This window comes from Capra hircus, chromosome 23 (genome assembly GCF_001704415.2).
Source record: "Capra hircus breed San Clemente chromosome 23, ASM170441v1, whole genome shotgun sequence".
Lineage (NCBI taxonomy): Eukaryota > Metazoa > Chordata > Mammalia > Artiodactyla > Bovidae > Capra > Capra hircus.
In genome coordinates, this window is record NC_030830.1 from 8813215 (window position 1) to 8832184 (window position 18970).

General features: G+C 47.1%; 1 protein-coding gene across 4 annotated transcripts in view; it reads left to right on the top strand.

Annotated features, from left to right (window-relative positions):
• The window catches only part of JARID2 (jumonji and AT-rich interaction domain containing 2), a 230157-nt gene that overhangs the window by 173331 nt on the left and 37856 nt on the right, over positions 1 to 18970 (top strand). For all 4 annotated transcript variants that reach the window (XM_018038767.1, XM_018038765.1, XM_018038769.1 and 1 more), the window contains one exon: positions 14774 to 14950. In XM_018038767.1, the coding sequence (XP_017894256.1) occupies positions 14774 to 14950 (177 nt within the window). The remainder of the gene's footprint in view (positions 1 to 14773; positions 14951 to 18970) is intronic.

The window sequence follows — 18970 nt, forward strand, 5'->3', positions numbered from 1 at the left end:
GCTAACTCGGCTTTCTGTTCTGTAATTTTTATTATTATTATTATTGGTGGGCTGGTTGTGAATGGGTGTGAAGTCCCTTTTCCTTTTGTGTCCTGAGGTCTGGGAATAAGCCACGCTATGGTCGGAGGGTTTATTCCCACGTGTGCTGGCGCGCCGCGGGGCCCCCCCCCCCAACGCCCCCCCATCACACACACTCACTCCTTGGGGAGAAACAGCAGTAGAACCTTCTAAGCGTAGGTAAGAGTGGAAATACATAGGAATGGGACTGATGAACAGGAGGGCATGGTGACGATGCAGTTTTGTAATGAAGGATGAGTTTGGGTTTACATGGCCTCATTTTGGAAACGTGTTTACTCCGGGAACGCAGAGAGGAGAACACAGGGAGGGAAAGGAGGTTTCGGAGTCTCCATTTCGAGCAAGAATATCATAGGAGGGGATTCTTCTCTTAATCCTGCTTGGGGCAGTCTGTCAATCTGTCCTTTGATGGTGCTCAGGTTGGTCACTGATTGCAGGGGAGTCTGTCAGGCTTTTTCACTGTAAGTGGACCCTTGGCAGCCTTTGCAGTTTATATGTACTTCATTGGGAGACTCTTTGAAACTCTATTTCATTTCTCATCAGACTTGATATACTCATTTTTTGGTGTCTGTGTGGACTCATTTCCTGTTTTGTTTAGAAGGTTGTAATTTGTTACTCTCCTTTATTTTGAGATTTGGGTTTCCCAGATCCCGTCAGTGGAGCCCCTGCATGCTGGCACCCTTGCCCTTTGATGTTTTCCTTAGATCCTCCCATCCTGGCCCCCTGGCACAGCAGAGGTCCCCGGGCTCATCTAACGTATCCCCTCCCTCAGGCTTGCCTGGGCCATTTCTCCAAGGAGCCCTGTTTACTCTAAGGAACATCTGCTCTCCTGAAGTTGGGGTCTGGGCCTGAGGTGTGCTCACAGCTATTGGAGGGAAATGCATTGTGTGTGTTTGTGTGTGCTTCCCTGGTGGCTCAGCTGGTAAAGGATCCACCTGCAATGCAGGAGACCCCGGTTCAGTTCCTGGGTTGGGAAGATCCGCTGGAGACGGGATAGGCTACCTACCCCCTCCAATATTCTTGGGCTTCCCTTGTGGCTCAGCTGGTAAAGAATCTTACTTGCAGTGTGGGAGACCTGGGTTGGGAAGATCCCCTGGAGGAGGGCCTGGCAACCCATTCAGTATTCTGGCCTGGAGAATCCCCATGGATAGAGGAGCCTGGCGGGCCGCAGTCCATGGGGTTGCAAAAAGTCGGACACAACTGAGTGACTAAGTACTCATGCATGTGTGCAAGGGCGTGTATGTGCACATGTACACATGTGCTCATTAAGTATATATATTTGTGTCTCTAGATCTGTTAAAATCCACGAGTGAGCACCAGTACCTCTGGTTTTAGTTTAGAACCAAAGGGTTCACTCTGGTTTTCTTTCTTCCGTATTAAACTTGGATTAAGCTGGCTCCTGTTATATCTACAAATTACTTATTGACCCATTTTTTTTTCCAGAGTGTCCCGTGCCCATCTCTGCCGCCACCCTCCCCACGGAGTTCACTTAGCTCCGACCCTATGAGTGTGCTGCCCCATGTGTGAACACGTCTTCACCCTGTTGGGGCTCTCACAACCCACACCAGCTTCTCTGGTTGTTCTTCACCCCCACCCCATCCCACTCAGTTAGCTTTCGGACTGAATTGTTGGCCAAGGGAAGATAAAGGGCTGCGGTTTTTGTTTGACTTTACAGGCTATTGTTAGTCCTGGAGACTCTCAGGACATACAGGAGGAGGGTAATCGTGTTCCGGTGTGGACCACTTGGCCCTCATGAAGGGGAGGTGGGGTGGTAGGGCCTCCTGCCAGCATCTCCCTTGGGTTTGATGTGGCTGCTTGCAGATGGAGCCTAGTGATCCTGAGTGTTGAGAGTGGACAGTGTGAAAGCCCAGCAGGAAAGAGGTGCAGGATTGGCTGTGAAGGGTGAAAGGAAGAGAAGAGGCGAGGGTGACGGGCAGGTGGTGAGGCTGATGTGGGGTGGTGTCATTGGTGATGGAGGGTGAGTGGGACCAGGTGCTTAGAAGGAGGAGTTTGAGCTGAGGGGATCTTAGAGGGGTCAGCAGTGCCTTCAGCAACCAGATGACTCAGGTCACTAATTAAAGCTCTGCATCAGTAGAACTCTTCTGCTGTGTCTCTAATGCCACTGGAGCCAGATCTGCCCTGGAGCCATGCCTGAACTCTTTACTTTCCTACAGGAAGATTCACTGATCGTGCTCTGTTCAGTTCAGTTCAGCTGTTCAGTCCTGTCCAACTCTCTGCGACCCCATGGACTGCAGTACGCCAGGCCTCCCTGTCCATCACCAGCTCCTGGAGCCTACTCAAAGTCATGTCCATTGAGTCGGTGATGCCATCCAGCCATCTCATCCTCTGTCGTCCCCTTCTCCCGCCTTCAGTCTTTCCCAGCATCAGGGTCTTTGCCAGTGAGTCAGTTCTTCGCATCATGTGGCCAAAGTATTGGAGTTTCAGCTTCAACATCAGTCCTTGCTCTATTAGGATGTCAGAAAACTGCTCTGCCGATTATGGGTTTTAGTTCTGAACATTTCTTCCTGTGGAGTGAGTGTGACTTGTTTTTGGAGAGGAATTTGTGTGTGCAACGTGCACCTGTTTGTGCACAATTTTGTAAAATCGTATTTTCTGTGCTTTTGGCGATTGGGGGAGGACCTTGCTCGGAGAGACATGCTTATTATTCAGGTACTTGGCATCTAGGGAAAACATCACATCTGGGGTCTTTGGCATTGACAGACTCTAGACGTAGGAGAATCCTATCTTTTCATAGAGTTTACTTCTTTCACTTGTCAGATGGAACAAACGTTTCAGGAAATGAAACCTAAGATGTTTTTAAAAATAATTTTGGAAAAATGCTCTGAGGCTGGAAAAATATTCCTACATTGATGAGCCAGACAATAAAACAGGTTTTGTTGTTCGTTTTTAATTGATACACAGTAAGGTTCTGACACAGAATGTTGTACTCTCTTATTCCTCCTGAGCTTTTTAGGTTTAAGGTGTTTTGTTTTAAAAGCCTTGAATTTGTGAGGTCAAGTGTGTTTATCTGATACGGCTTTCCTTAAAGCCTCAAACGATAGGTGACACACCGAGTGCCTCGTGTTCCTGGAAATGTGGTGCTTTCTGTGGTATTAGCCAGCGTATTTTAATATGGAATTGTTTGAACCAGTTAAAACTTGCATTTTGAAGTGTACAAGGGTTAAATAGACAATGTCTGTTGTAGTGGCACTTCAATAATTTCCTTTCAGGTTCAAATGCAAAATCAAGTGTTAAACTTTTTTTAGTCATAAAACTACTTCATGTTCCACTAGGGAAGATCAGTGGAAAAGAGGGAGAAATAGGCCAAAAATCAAAAAATCAAAATACCCTTCTCTCCAGTCTCCTAGAGCCAGGCACTGTTTACCACCTCCTCAGTGAAAATACCGCTGAGCCTTCTATGTGCGTATATAAGTCCCACACCCCAAATGGAATTGCATTTTATTTTGGCAATCTGGTTTCCTGTTTCAGTAGCACATAAATACCCATTCCATCGTGTGGGTGACCCATCATTTATCTGATCCTCGACTTACATGTAGATGTATTTCTAACTTGTAGATATCAGCTGCTGGTGACACTTGAATTTGATTAACTTTTTTTTATACCTGCAATCTAATTCTGTTACTGCTTTTCTGGCTGGAGTTCCAAGCCAGACAGAGCTTGTCTGAGCCCCAGACTTCACGTTCAGCCTCAAGAACCGAGCCGCTCTATCACCCTTGGGTGGAAGCAAGCACAGATCCAGTAAAAGCTCAGTATTGACAGGAGAGAAAGCCCAGCTGCAAAAATCATGCCGGAACCGGAGACCTGGAAACGATGTTTGTTGCCAGGGATTGCACATCATCCTTTTCTGTGGTCTTCAGTTATCCAGAAGAGCTTCAGTGCTGATTTGAAGTATGGAAGAGAATGGATCTTGGGATGGAGAGAAAGCTGGCTCATGGAGTTCTTTAAGTCTCGGTGTTTATTACCCATCAGTGACCCCCAGCAAACCCAAGACCCTCCCTTCTCCCCACAGCTTCATTGAAAACTGGGGTGAGGAAAAAACTGTGCCATTAATAATTCTGAGAAGAGTGTGTACATGTCAACACACCAGCCAGTTGTTCAGAGATAAGCTTTAGAGATTAAAAAAAAAAATCTGTCTTAAGGCAGGTAGGGTCCTTTCAGCTGAGTTTGGTAGGACTCTCTTATTTACTGCTACCCTGGTCCCCTGAAACTTCCAAAGAATAAGCAAGCGTGATGGTGCAAGCCAGCCGGTGTGTTTGCTTGCTGTGTCTTTATCTTTAAATGGCTGCTTTGGAGAGGGTCTGCCTGGGTCCTGCCAGAGGCATAATTAGTCTTTTTCTGGGGGTGTAGATCCGCAGAGAAGGGGGGTGTACCATCGCTGCATTTTTTGTCAGTGTTGTTCTTAATGAGTTCTGTCATCTTCTCTTTGTTCTATGACTATTTGCAGATTTGAAAATCGAACAGTGGAGCAGTGGCAGGCTAAATGAGTCTCTTACTTATATTTTTCTCTTTTGGGGGCAGTGCAAATAAAGAGGATTCCCAAAGAGGATCCCTGAAAATACACACCTACATGCTTGCTTCTTCTGACCCTGGGCATCACAGGCCAGCCTCACAGGGAAGAAGAGAGCTATTTTCCAGGAGGAGTTAGTAGGGAAGACACCCCCCCCCCCACCCCCGTCAGCCCTGGTGAAGCAGTCCTTTCTGTTTGGGGACCACTTGCCTTTTGTTTCCCAAGTCCTAGAGAATCTTCAGCAATCACTTGTCATTCAATTGCTAATTACCTCGGCCTCTATTGATCTGTTTTTCAGTGCCAGAAACTAGAAAACAGAGATTACAACAGGAAAGCGTGATGGGGGCAGTGGACTGGGCTGGCACGCAGGTGTCAGGGTGGCTGTGCTGGGCAGAGGGGGCACAGGTGGAGTGGAGGGAAGGGCACCCTGCGCAGGCTCTAGCGGGGAGCTGGCCTTACAAAGAAAGGTCTGCAGAAGCCCCTCCCAAGGCTGGCCGGGTGACTTTGTGGCTTGGAGAGCTGGCCCCTCGTTAAAGCAGGGAGTCTGATGTGTTAGGTGCTGTGGGCCCAGGCTGTGGGCCCGCGGTTCTTTGGCTGACGGGGAGGCCTCACCGGTCTAGACCTTTGTTGAATAAGTTGATCATGGCAGCATCGGAAAAATGGATCGAGGTAACCGAAGCCTAAGCAGTGGGCTGTTGCAGGAAGACAGGCAGGAGGCCGATGGATGCTCATGGATCCTGGGCAGGTGACTTAAAGCTTTCGGCCTCGGTGTCCTCTTTTGTAAAATGGATGTGCAGTCAGCATGTGGTTGCTGTGGAGTTAGACTAAATTGCGGGTGCGAACCAGGCCAGATGGGGCCTGTGGTACCATCCAGCCCCTTGGCATTCCCTGGTAGATTTAGGAGATGAACAGGGAAGGGGAACAGGTTCTTCCAAGTGACACGGAGGAGGGACAGTTTAAAAGACCAGCCAAGGAGAATGCAGGTACCAGAAGAGACAGGCCACCCATGGAACTTTCTCTAAAGACAGTCGCCAGCTTTATCAGCAAGGCATGTGTATTTCGATAGAATTCTGACTTTGGGTATTGAGGTCAATAAATTGTAAGTAGGGCAAATGCAAAAGCCTGGGGTGATTTAGAGGTCACAAAACGAAAGGGGATTAACCTGCTAGAAAGCAATTAAGTAATCCTCCGATTGCGAGGAGCACCATGGCTCTGATAATGAACTTGCTCGAGCGAAATGGGAGTGCTTGATGGAAATCTTTGGGGAGCAGGGACCTTTGTCACAGTGGTACACAACTCTCTTCTGGATGAATCCTTTTGGGGAGGTGTTGCATCTTAATTTTTTGGGAGGGGTAACAGACAAAGTGATGTTCTCGCTACCCTGAGGATTCCAGTGGCTGTCCTCATGATTCTTCACACTAAACCAGCCTTATGTTCCTCATACGCTTGGTTTTCCAACAGAGTCTGTACACTTGGCTGAGTTGTGCTGAGCAAGCAGTTTATTTGCCAGAAGAGTTTATCAGGCTCATTATGAAGAAATATGAAACCATCGGCTCCTGAAGCGCCCAGGAGGGGAGGGATGGGGCCCCTCTAATTGCTCTGTGACCTCGATCGGTTGTTCAGACTCCAAGACGTTTTGCTCAGAGGGTTGGCCGTGCTCCAGGCCAGCTGGCCCCTGACCAGGCTCTGCCCTCCCTGGGGATGAAGCCAGTCCTTGCTCCCTGCCTGTGGCTGCCGGCACCGAGTCAGTGTGCTTCTCAGATTGTCTCCGGCCTCTTCCCTACTTTCTGCTGATTCCCTCAGTCTTTCTCATCCTTTCTGAAATCCCATTTAGAGAATGTCGATGGGGGCGGAAATGTGGAAGTAAGGTTAGTCCTGTTTTGTTTGTGGAGCACCTGGCCGACAGCTGACAGCACTGAAGGGGCCAGTATCCACATCCTAAGGGCACGGTGCCCCTTGCTCTGTATTTACGTCTCTATTAAGGTCCGTGGGCGCTTTCTCCGTAGAGAGAGCACACTTGAGATGGCCTCTGTGTGGCCACAGTGAAGTGAATTTCTGACTTGTTTCCCGCCGTGTACGTGATGGGTGGAAGTTACGTGGGTTGAGCCCACTGCGCTCTCCGTGTGGTGTGACCTGTGCGTTGCGTTCATTTACTTCAGAGAGATCCAGAGACCTTGTTCCATTGCACCAGATGTGTGTTCATGTGTGTTTCAAGCCATGGGTATAGATGACAAGGGGGGAAGGTAGTAGTAAGTCGATTGTTCCAGCTGCTAATCAAAGGCACTTTCTCCCGTCTCTGTGCTCGGCTGGGTCTCCCTGTGAGCTGCGTGTCAGGAGGGAAGGTGGTTTGCGTTGCCGAGTCCCTCACGTCAGGGCTCTTGCAAAGAGAACACGTGCCAGAGAACACGTGCCCTGCTCTGGTGGTGGCGGTGGCGGCTCAGTCGTGTCCGACCCTTGCGACCCCATGAACTGTAGCTCACCAGGCTCCTCTGTTCGTGGGATTTCCCAAGCTCTGCTCTGCTGGAAGGCATTGCCTAAACGTGGGGTCAGGCACCCACACCTGGGAGCTCGTAACTGAAAAGGAGGCCTCTGAGAAGACAGTCGCATCACCACTTCCTCCGTTCTTCCTGGAAGCAGGCTCCCAAGGGCTGAAGTTTTGCAGCCCTCGCAGGTTGCTCTGCCACCTGTTCCCAAATTCCAGACTAGCTACTGAGTTCATTTTGTGTTTCCGTCCTCTTTCTGGGTCCCACCCCATCCTCTCCCAGTGGCCAGTCTGCAGACTCTCCCATTTAGGAAAGCAGGTAGGAAGTAAATCACCTTTGCTCTCACCTGTGGAAGGGGGCAGCCTGCTTTCATAGTTGTGGGTTGTTTTGTTCCTGAGCCGTGTGTCACCCTAAAAGTGGCACTGCCACGTGGGTGTCGAGAGAGCTTTCTCCTTTGTTACCTCACAGCCTTCAGGGTCATCACAGTTGTTACATATGAAGATACTAAGCCCATTGTACAGGCAAGTAAACGTGAGTCTCCCGACAAGTGGGTACATGACTGCCAAGCTGGCATGTCGCCCTGGACTTTCAGACTCCAGGTAGTCCAGTGATTGGCACCCTTGTTTTTATGTGTGTATTAAAAGGAAGATCAGTTTGAGTAGAGGCTCTGTTATCCAGCCTTCTCCGTGTACCATAAGGAACTAGGGGCTCCCTTTGCGTTTGGGCTTTGGCTGGAGGGCTCTTGCCCGAGTCCTGCTGCTTGGTGGTTCCAGAAATGAAGTAGGGTGAATGTTGAAAACTTTGATCATAATATTAATTACCTTTTCTTTTTAGGGCACATGATATTAAATTTCTACTGATATAATAGAGAAAAGTAATTTAAATCATGAAAGTAAATCACTCTAAAGAAAATAGCAGATGGATTTAGTACCCGATCTTAAGAGTTATATGGGAATGGGCGGGGCTTGGGAAACCCTGGTGGAAATTCTTATTCCCTGGTCAATCGTAAAGGCTGAAGTGGAAGAAAGAGACAGACCATCACTCCGTGTGTCACAATTGTCCTGGGCTCTCGCGGCGCTTGTATTAGGTGTGTGGGTGCCTGAGTGTGCAGGGGGAGGGTGGGCCACAGGTGCTTGGGTCAGTGCTGGGTATGTAGACGGTGGGATTAATGGGCCAAGGTTGCACCCACTTTCTCTGATGACTGTTCAGTTTCAAAGGATGGAGCTCTCCTCTCCTAGAACTCAGAAAATCAGTGAATAACTATCTCCCCACCCCTTGCCCAGACCCTACCTGTTCGCTTTGAAGTTTTATTTTTTTAATATGATAAGGGGCTTCCTAGGTGGTGCTGGTGGTAAAGAACTTTACTGCCAGTGCAGGAAACGGAACATCCCTGGGTCGGGAAGACCCCCTGGAATAGGAAATGCAACCCGCTCCTGTGTTCTTACCTAGAGAATTCCATGGAAACGGGAGCCTGGTGGGCTGCAGTCCATGGGGTTGCAAAAAGTTGGACCTGACTGAGCGTCTGAGCACGTGTATAGGGCCTAATTGCTTCCATTCTCTGTGCCTATCCTGAAGATCCATCACAAACATGCCAAATCCGGGGCACAGTGTGTGAGCTCAAGCTACAGAATTTGACTCTCCAGCTAAATGACAGCGGGCGGGGAATCCCTTTAGGGTCTTTTCCAAAATCTAGCAGAACGGGCTATGTTTAGCTTGTTAAGATAAAGAACTGGTCGGGGGAGGGAAGATAATGAGAAAGAGGGCTTGTGTGTACATGATTCACAGAGAAGAATCCAATTTTACAGAAACCGCAGCCCAAATTAGAGAAAGCAAGCTTTTGGATTAAAATGATTTCTGTTGTGGTTGTAACATACCACAGTTTGATTTTTGTCCAGATGAAAACATTTGGTTTTCACTTCAGTAAATATTGTGGAGACATTGCCAACTAATTCTGAAAAGTAATGAAATACGGCTTTGGCAAAGCACAGATGCGTTCTGCACTCCCGATTCCACCGACTGATCCAAGTTCAGACTTTTTTTTTTACGTTTGCTAATGCGCTTGAATAATCAGGAGAGAAAAAGCTGTCTGTGATTTTAATAGAAAACTGTAATTATACGTGTATACCCCCTGCCCCTCATTCCCTATGCCATCCATGCTGCTGGTGCGACCCCATAGACGGCAGCCCACCAGGCTCCCCGTCCCTGGGATTCTCTAGGCAAGAACACTGAAGTGGGTTGCCATTTCCTTCTCCATTGCATGAAAGTGAAAAGTGAAAGTGAAGTCGCTCAGTCGTGACCGACTTTTAGCGACCCCATGGACTGCAGCCCACCAGGCTCCTCTGTCCATGGGATTTTCCAGGGAAGAGTACTGGAGTGGGGTCCCATATCCTTCTCCGATGCCATCCATAACCCTCTTAAAACATTAAAAGCATTCACCTTTCATTGATGACTGCTTTAAAACTACAGCGTTTGTACAGGAGATGTGCTTAGCCGCTCAGTCGTGTCCGACTCTTTGCGAGTCCTGAGGACTGTAGCTCGCCAGGCTCCTCTCTCCATGGGATTCTCCAGGCAAGAATACTGGACTGGGTTGCCAAGCCCTCCTCCAGGGGGTCTTCCCAACCCAGGGATCGAACCCAGGTCTCCTGCACTGCAGGCGGATTCTTTACCTTCTTCTGAGCCACCAGGGAAGCCCATGGCGGAGATAGTAGGAGTTATTCTGTGTGATGAGGTGACCTCTCTGACTTGCTGATTAGCTTCACAAGAGGGGCTGGTACCTACGGAGGGGAGTGAGCCCACCCCAGGAACCAGGTGGGGCCACTCACCCCTTTCTCAGACCCCTTGTTTTTACCGTAGTGGTCTGCCGTGGGAGGGGATGATTTCTCTTCTGGAAGCTTTTCCTTGTTGTATTTCCCATCTCTCCCATCCTATTTTCATCTCTGTAGATCCATGCCCTGTTTTCCTGAATGCTAGGCCCACAATGAGCTTTTCAAAAGTTTACCTCACCTGATGTTTGGAGGCAAAAAGTTTCCCTAATAAATTTTCTAGAGAGGAAGTTTGCTTCTTGAGTGTGAGAATCTATGAGTTGCAGACAATTTTTAATCAAAAATTGTAAAAACACGCAGAGTCTTCTGTTTTCAGATGCTAAATGTTAACTTTCCATGCACACAGCTTCAGTTGGATTAGCAAATGGACCCATTCACCCATTTTATAAGGAGGAAGCGGGTGATTTTACCAGTGATAAATAGTCCAGACTACTGGCTGTTTTCAAGGCTTTGAAATACCCTTTCCTTCATCTGTTTCTGTGTCTAACAGATTCCTCCTCCTTTAAGCTTATTTGTAAAGTAGCTAATCGAGCTTGTATCTTGGCTAAGAAGAGAGAAATGCTCTCTGTGAATGTCTGATCAGTTTGGTTTCTCAGATGCTTTTGGCTCTCTTTTATTTGAGGATCTCCTGCAGTTACTTTCTAGGTATCTAGCAGTCTTTAGCAGTCTTTGTTTCTCTCTCACCTTGGTCATGCCATGTGAGATGATCTTCCTGGTTTTGTGTCAACAACAGAGAAGGAAAAGCTGTTTTTGCTGCTATTTCCTGGGTGCTGTGGTTCCCCTTGATCTGGAATGTTGGCTTGACCCTCTCCATCACTTCTAAGTGGACATGTCAGCGGGTCTTAGAGGGATTACCAGTAGCTGTGTGGTGACTGAGGTTTAGAATATTCAGTGTTGTTGGATTTAGTCTTTTCTGCATGCTTTAACTTGTTAGCAAGGTTAACAAGAGGTACAGGTATGCAGATATCCAGAAAAATTCTGAAGGTGTGTTCCTTCTGGGGGAGAAGCTATAGTTGATGAGGCCACTCCTGAGATTGGCAGTGGCTTTTTAAATGAAACGTGGAAGGTGGTAAGGTTCCACCCAGGCTGTGATGCAGAGAGGAGAATTGGCACAAGCTTATTATTTGAGCCAAGGGCATCCTGACTCTGTTAGTGCTGACCTTTCTGCCCAAGGCTCCTTATGATCAAGCACTGGTCTTTTTCCTCCACTAACCCTTCTTTCATCACAGGAGTCTCTCCATTCCTCTTCTTATTTGAGTACCTGTATTGTCTTTTATTTTGCTGATGCTTTGTCTTTAGGCCCAACCAGCAAGTCATTTAGGAGAGAACCCACATTACTTTTTAGGGTGAAAGCAATCGCTTTTATCCCGTGTGCGCCGCCCGCCCCCCCCCCTCTCCCCCCCCGCCGCCATACTTGTGTCTTTTCCACCTCTTGACTGCAGAGCCAGTCCCATCAGAAAAACCTTATATTATTGTAAGTTTTGCTTTAAGAGTGACTCCCTCAGGGAGCACGCTCCGCACCCCTTCCCTGGTGTTCGCTTCGTACTGCACGTTTCCCTTGTAGAATACGCATCAGGTTACATCACTGTGTACACTTGGCTGAGAAGCTGTTTAAAGAAATGGATTCATGAGTTTGGTTGCTTTCTTCTTTTGTTAAAATTACCCTATTTGCTTTCTGTAGGATATTAATGAAACTTGGGTTCTGAACTGAGCTCCTCAACATTTCCTCTGTTTTAGTTCTTTGGCATAAATTTAGTGCTCACCCCTTTCTCAGAGTCTTGAACATAAGGAATGTGATGCTTCATGTATTGGGTGGCGATTACCTCTTAATTTCTCATGTGGTTCTTGTGGATTTTGCCCAGAACTGGGCAGACTTGCTTTGCTCCCAAATGGCCTCAGTTGCAGTTTATTGCCTTCTCTCCTGATCCTGGTGGGGTGGAGCAAGGCGAGGGGGTACTGGCTTACTTTCTGAAATTCCATCCTGCAATCCTGCTTCCCTCCAATGGAGGGCAGAGTGAGCTGTGGAAGTTACTGCAGGGTCTACACACACACCTGCTCTGTGTGGGACTGTACAATCTGCTTTCTGATTTCAGCTGCTGGTCAGTGCATCCGACACAGTGTGCAGGGAGGCCTTTCTTTGAGAGAAGTTAGGTGTGGCTATTTTGATCTTGAAGGAACCTGAAGAAGTATGTTTAACCTCTTTCTTCTTTTCTGAAGAGGAAAACTTAATGGCTGAGCCTGTCGCTTCCAAGTGTTGAGTCCCCAGCTCTGTCTGACAGCATGTAACGTGTTACTTGATGTCATGTTACATGCTAGAATGAGTTGGCATTTATGGGAAATTTCCTTTCCTTTCTTTATAATTTTTTTGTTAACTCAGAACCTCTTTTTGAGTGCTGAAATAAGGTTTCTTGGTTTTTTTCTTAAATACTTAGATTTATGGGACTTCCCTATTGGTCCAGAGATTTAAGACTTCCCCTTCCAGTGCAGGGGTATGGATTTATCCCTGGTTGAGCAGCTAAGATCCCACATGCCTCATGGCCAAAAACAAAGCATAAAACAGAAAGCAGTTGTGTAATAAATTCAATAAAGATTTTTATTTTTTAAAGTTAGATTTAGGAAGTGACCCTGGAGAAGGCGATGGCACCCCACTCGAGTACTCTTGCCTGGAAAATCCCATAGACGGAGAAGCCTAGTGGGCTGTAGTCCATGGGGTCGCCAAGAGTTGGACACGACTGAGTGACTTCCCTTTCACTTTTTACTTTGATGCATTGGAGAAGGAAATGGCAACCCACTCCAGTGTTCTTGCTTGGAGAATCCCAGGGACGGGGAGCCTGGTGGGCTGCCGTCTATGGCGTCGCACAGAGTCGGACACGACTGAAGTGACTTAGCAGCAGCAGCAACAGCAGGAAATGACCCATCGGTGTAGGTACATTTGGCCTTGGAGGTACTTACTCTGTGTCTCTGTGAATGATATGTTCTGACTGGAAACTTTTTAAGTATGAAGCTGGGAAGGATGGTGTCACTTCTTTTTCTGTTCAACCTTGTACTAGTTGTAAAACCACTTAGTACAAGGGTAAATATACTGTTCTAGTGGGAAAAAGGCCAGCTATTTCCTCCTCCTCTTTTCTTTTTTTTTTTTTAAAGCTGCATCTTCTAACTTCTGCTTGATCAGATGGTTTTCCCCAAAGCCTCTGACAGACCTTCCTTCTGTGGAGAACCTGCTTCTAATTGGAAATGATCAAAGGGGAGAAAACAAAGGAAATGGCTTTGGTCGGAGTGTCTCCAGTGCTTGTCACACACATCCCTTTGGAGTTTCGATTCCATTCAGTGCTGTGGCCCACATAACTTGCGGGCTGGGGTGTTTGAGTATCAGTAGGTCATGCTGACAACAAGTGGAAGGTGCTGTCTTTGCGTTTCCGGGAGCTGGGCAGTCGTGGTTCGCCACTTCAGTGCTCTGAGGCTGCTCGTTCACGTCCATCTCCGTGTTAGAACAGGTAGCCCTGATGCTGGAATGGTTAAATTAGCGATTGTGGTTGAAGTTTGAGATCCAGTTTGGGTAGGAGAGCACGTTCAGTTACTTCAATCTTAACAGATACTCCTGAAGTGTTAGCTCATTCACAGGATGCTGGCAAGAGAAGAAATGAACTTACCATTTATTCTTCTGTTACTTGGTAGCACCTCTCCTCAGGATACTTAATGGGAAAGAAAATGAAAGTTATTCCCAGAAATTAACTCAAGGGTTTCAAAAATTGATCGATTAATTAACCAATTAACTGACTAATTGATTATTTTTTAAAAAATGAACAGCCTTTGGTCCCAAACAGTGTACCAGTGAATGGACAGATCTCCTTCTGAAAATTCATGGTTTAATAAACAACGGTATTGTGCTTCTTTGTAATATTGAGCTTGTTCTGTCTTAGGTTCAGAAGCAAAAACATTTGGAGATGAGGAGGTTAAGGTGTAAAAGGAGTAGGGGATTGGGTTCTATGAAGAGGTTTTTTTGATTTTTAAATTTATTTAAGCCAGTCTTCTAGTTAGTATTATTCAGGAATTTATTTTAATAATTTTACATGTTATTAACCTGATCATAATATCAAAGTAGCTTCCAAATATATTGTAAGTTTGGAATCCATACCTGTCACTCACCCCCTATGAATATGAGACAGATTCCTTTTATAAGGAAATGTCATATTTTGTTTTTATCACTTGTCTCTCTCTCGCTCTCTTTTTTCATTTTACATTCATTTGCTTAAGTTCATACTGTTTAAGTCTAGACGATGTAACCCAAAATAGTCTCATGTCCTTGACACTGTGGGTAGGGTTTTTGTTTGCTCAATTCAGTCTTTGGTGTTTTCCCTACTTCCTTCTCAAAAAGTAGTCAAATGAGATTTTAAAATTTTTTATTTGTTATGTTTGGTGAATGGCATTGTCCCTCCTCCCTGCTGGGGGATTTTGCTTGAAATCTGTTAAAGGGACACAGATAGAGTTCTGTTTCCTGGAGGATGTTTGAAAAATAAAAATGGCAGTAGAGATGAATTCCTTTGTTTTATCTGCTCAGTCATGAGGATTTAAGTTTGTAATTTAGTACACGGGCCCACTTGGGCTTCCCTGGTGGCTCAGCTGGTAACGAATCCGCCTGCAATGCGGGAAACCTGGGTTCAGTCCCTGAGTTGGGAAGATCCTCTGGAGAAGGGAAAGGCTACCCAATTCAGTATTCTGGCCTGGAGAATTCCACAGAGTGTACAGTCCATGAGGTTACAAAGAGTCAGACCCCACTGAGCGACTTTCACTTTCCACTTGAAGTGGGCTCTGGAAGGGGTGGAGACTCAGGCCCGTGTTTATGCCCCTCCTTTTGACCCCGCCAGGTTCTCCTGCGCTGCCCAACAGCATGGTGTATTTCGGAAGCTCTCAGGACGAGGAGGACGTTGAGGAGGAAGATGATGAGACAGAAGACGTCAAAGCAGCCACCAACAACGCTTCATCTTCATGCCAGTCAACCCCCAGGAAAGGGAAAACCCACAAGCATGTTCACAACGGACATGGTAGGTCCACTGTTGAATTTGGATTCAAGATAAAATCCAGAGCTTTGAGTGAAAGGCGGAGTAGGTCATATGTTGAGAAGATGATGAAGGTGCTTTGCATACTTCTTTAAGTACCAGGCACTTAACGGAGAGATTGGCGGTATAAAGTGGTCCAAACAGTTGTGTTCGAGGTAAATAGATTGTTGGATACATATTCTTAAGTTTGTGAAGATGATGGTAAATTCCATAAGACCACAGATGTAGGTGTTGGAGGCGGAAGATATGGCATCCGAACAGGCGTGGTCGAGATGAGTTCATGAAGATGCTGTTGTCATTCACTTACTGTTGTGGTTCCAGCAGTTATCCAGCTTGTGAAATCAGGGGCGTGCATGTGTAGTAGAAACTAGACTCGTTTTCTTCCCCCTGACTGTTAACATTCCAGAGGCAGGACACATAGCCCCAAAAAACAAGAATGAAAGATCGACTGTGAGAAAGAGAAAAGTATAAATGAGTTGACCATGGAAAGTGCCCAGTGGTTTTTCAACAGGGAGCTGACTTAATCAGAGTTATATTTTGAAAAGATTAAGCTGGCATCAATTAAGAGGATTTCATAAAGGGAAATGATTTCAAGAAGAGGAAACCCATCGAAAGGCTATAATTGTAGGCAATTACCTGGCTCAAGGTAACAAGGGACTAAAAGGTGGCAGTATAGATGGGAGGATGTGAGTACAGATAGAGGAATACTGCAGGGGAGGGGCTGAGAGAACCTGAGTAGTAGCTGGATTAGTGTGGGGTGTGGCGGGGGTGGGAAAGGAAGTGAGAGGTGATGGCAGCAGAGGTGATGGCTGCTTTTGGTGAGCTCTTACCCAGGTTCTCTGCTCGAGAGCGTACGTCCCTTGCGACTCACAGAGACCCTAGAATGCAGAGCGTCCTCATCTACAAACGACAGAAAATCGGTGCTGCCAGTGAGTGATGGAGGCAGAGGAAGGTGCGTCTCTTTCTTTTCCTTCATGGCTGAGCACTGGGCTGCTGCTAGTCTTTCTGGACTCGATGGACCTGTAGGACCAGGATCACTTGGGTGCGATGGGAATCTGGCCACCTGCACTGTTGCTGGCATTTCTGCCTTGACAGTTGAATGAGTTTTCATTTGTCCTGCTTCTCATTTAGGTGGCGTAGAGAGATGGCAGGGATGTGACTTAAAGACCTTAGAATTTGTTGAGGAGATGAGGTTAGTAATCTCAGTGTATTGCTCAGTATTTCTCAGCCTCCTTACCTGTAACGAAGGCACTCAGTGAAGTGTTTGTATAGCCTCTGTTAGATAGCTGTGTGTAGACATGTTCATATTAAGGGGTGGCTTCTCTAACTAGTGGGTGGTCTCAGAAATCTCCTTTGTGAGAGACTAGAGAGCTGTTTTCCTTATGATAGATTTTAGGGTGTGTTCATCTACGTTATCTTTTGATCCCATCTACTTCTCTCCAGCAGAGTCACTGGGAGGTGGTCAGGGCAAGAGACGTTTCTTGCTTTATAGTTGAAGAAAGGGAAGACCTGATGTCTTGTACCCATCACTAAAAGTGGCTGATTGCTGCTAAGAGTCAAGGTTTTAGGTGCCCCTGCCCCGGAGGCCGCCATCGTTGTGCAGGGGGCGCGTGTGGATGGTTGTGCTCCGTGGCGGCTCCGGTCTGTGGCGCTGGTGGGGCTGCGCTCCTGTCCGGCTGACAGCGGTGAAGAGCCAGTGCCTGCAGCCCCTGGCTCTGCGTGGTGCTTGTGGCTCTGGAGGGTTTATGTGAGGCCAGTGGAAGGAGGGGGCTGAAGCCAGCTCAGAAATACACAGGCTGTTAGGAAATCTCCTCCAGTTTCACGTGACTCAGAGGAAGTTGTTTTGTTTGTTTTTTTTTTTTTTAAACGAGAAGTCCACTTTGGAAAAAGCCAATTTCAGCCTCAGGTGCAGTATTTTAGAAACATGGTGAGCTTTCAATACCTATTTAGCTGAGCTTATTTACCTACATCCTCTGTGGCATGAAGAAGGCCCAGGACAAGGACACGAACTGCCAACGTCACGTTATTAAAGCGTGACTTAGTGATGCTGGGGAGTAGGTCCCCAGCAGGAGGGTGTAAGGAGATTCCTTAAAACACTGTCTTTACCACCAGAGAAAGGAGTTACTGATATCACAGGGCCATGGCCCCAAAGTGGTGAAACTAGAATGCAGTCATCTTTGAAAACCGAACGTTCAGCTCTGGGATACTGTTCCTTTCACAGCCATTTCTTGATCATTGAAATTATACTGTGACACCAAATTGCGAGATGCACGCTTTTGTTCCCCCACCCTCACCTTTATCCTTTCCCGTAAGGCCTTTATCAGCATCAAACAGTCGTCATGAGCTTCATTTCCTGACCTTTTCAAGGCTTAATTAGCTGTGTGGTAGGCATTTAATTTCTCTGATTCTCGATTTCCTCTTGTATGAAACGAGCAAAGTAGCCAGGATGGGCATTCACTTGTTCCTTCCCTCACTTATTTTTGTTGTCCAGTTGGTCAGTCGTGTCCAGTTCTTCGTGTCCCCATGAACTGCAGCTCACCAGGCTTCCCTGTCTTTCACCATCTCCCGGACCTTGCTCAAACTCGTGTCCTTCATTTATATCCTAGAATAAAGAAATAATCATGGCTGGTGTCTCATGATTTGTTACCGTGGATGTCGGGCATTGCTGTCTGTTCAGGGGAAGTGGCTTTTCCAAGAAGACCCAATTAGCTGGGTGAAGATCCCTAAAATTTTTTTTTTCTCCTCTGAGACAGTAGTATGTTTTTCAGATGAAAAATGTTTACATCCCACCCTGTTTCCATCGGTTTTCCGTCCTCATCCATTCTTTGTCTTCTTGCTCCTGTTTTGACCCATAGGAAACTTGATGCAGGGTTGTGTCCTCTAGAGTGTGAGCTACAGAGAGTGTCAGCAGTGAAGCCCAGGACTCCAGTGGTTCTCATAAGCAGTCAGGACCAGACCCCCGAGAACTCTGTTTCCATGATTAATACATACAGATCAAACATGGCACGATTCCCAAAGCAGTTTAAGCTTGTCTTTCCTGCTTTGTGGTTTTGTTTTGTTCTTTTAATTGAGACTCTTTCTTTTGTAACTATTGAGGAGAATTATTTGGAATTCCTTGTAATGGGATTTAATTATGGGTACCCATCAGTTGCAAAAGTGAATGTTTATTTAAATGTGACGTAAGACTACAGAATGACACAGATATTCCTAAAGAGGGCACGCTTGGGATAGAAAGTTTCCACGGGGGGAGTGCAGGTGGTGTTTACCTCATCTGTTGGCGTGGCCGTGGGCTGGTGGTTGTATCTGTAGAGAGCAGTTGGACGGTAGGTGAGGTGTATGAGGCCGTGGTTCTGGCTTACCCAGGACCAGCGCCAGCCCACTTGTTTCTTCTGTCTGGGGTTCAGAGGAGGCCTCCTTCAAATTCAGAAAAATGGACTTTTCTGGTTCAGGTTCTGAGAGCACCGTCAGGGCCCCAAACTTGACTAGGTGTGTAAGGCACTAGGGCCTGGTCGCCTTTCAGTGAGCAGCAGGCTGGTGCCAGTTGCTGAGCCTCGGGCCGGACCACGTGGACTTGTCCGTCCGCAGCGTGGTGAGAGCGCTCGGTGCAGCGCCTGTGCAGGAGGCCGTGGTGCTCTCGTTCGACTTCCTGTGCTCTCCCGCCCCTCAGCCCCTGCTCCCTGCCTGTGGAGGGTGCTTGGGGAGCATGAGCAAAGAATCATTCTCGAGGTTAAAGTCGGCTCTCTGAGTGCATGGAAAGAGACGATGGGGTGCAGCCTGTGGATGAGAGGAGGGCGTCCCTTTTCTCTGCCCTTCCGTTTTGATCGATTCATTGATAACTTGCCTTAAGTTAATGCCCTCGTTTTCCCAAAAGAAAAATCTACAAGACCGATCATCTCCATTTCCTTTTGATTTGTGACTCAGGTGAGAAATGTGCAAGTGTTAGAGCAGATTTCCTAAACGGGAAGACCTGGGTGAGGCCATCATCACCGGGTAGTCGGGCAGGTT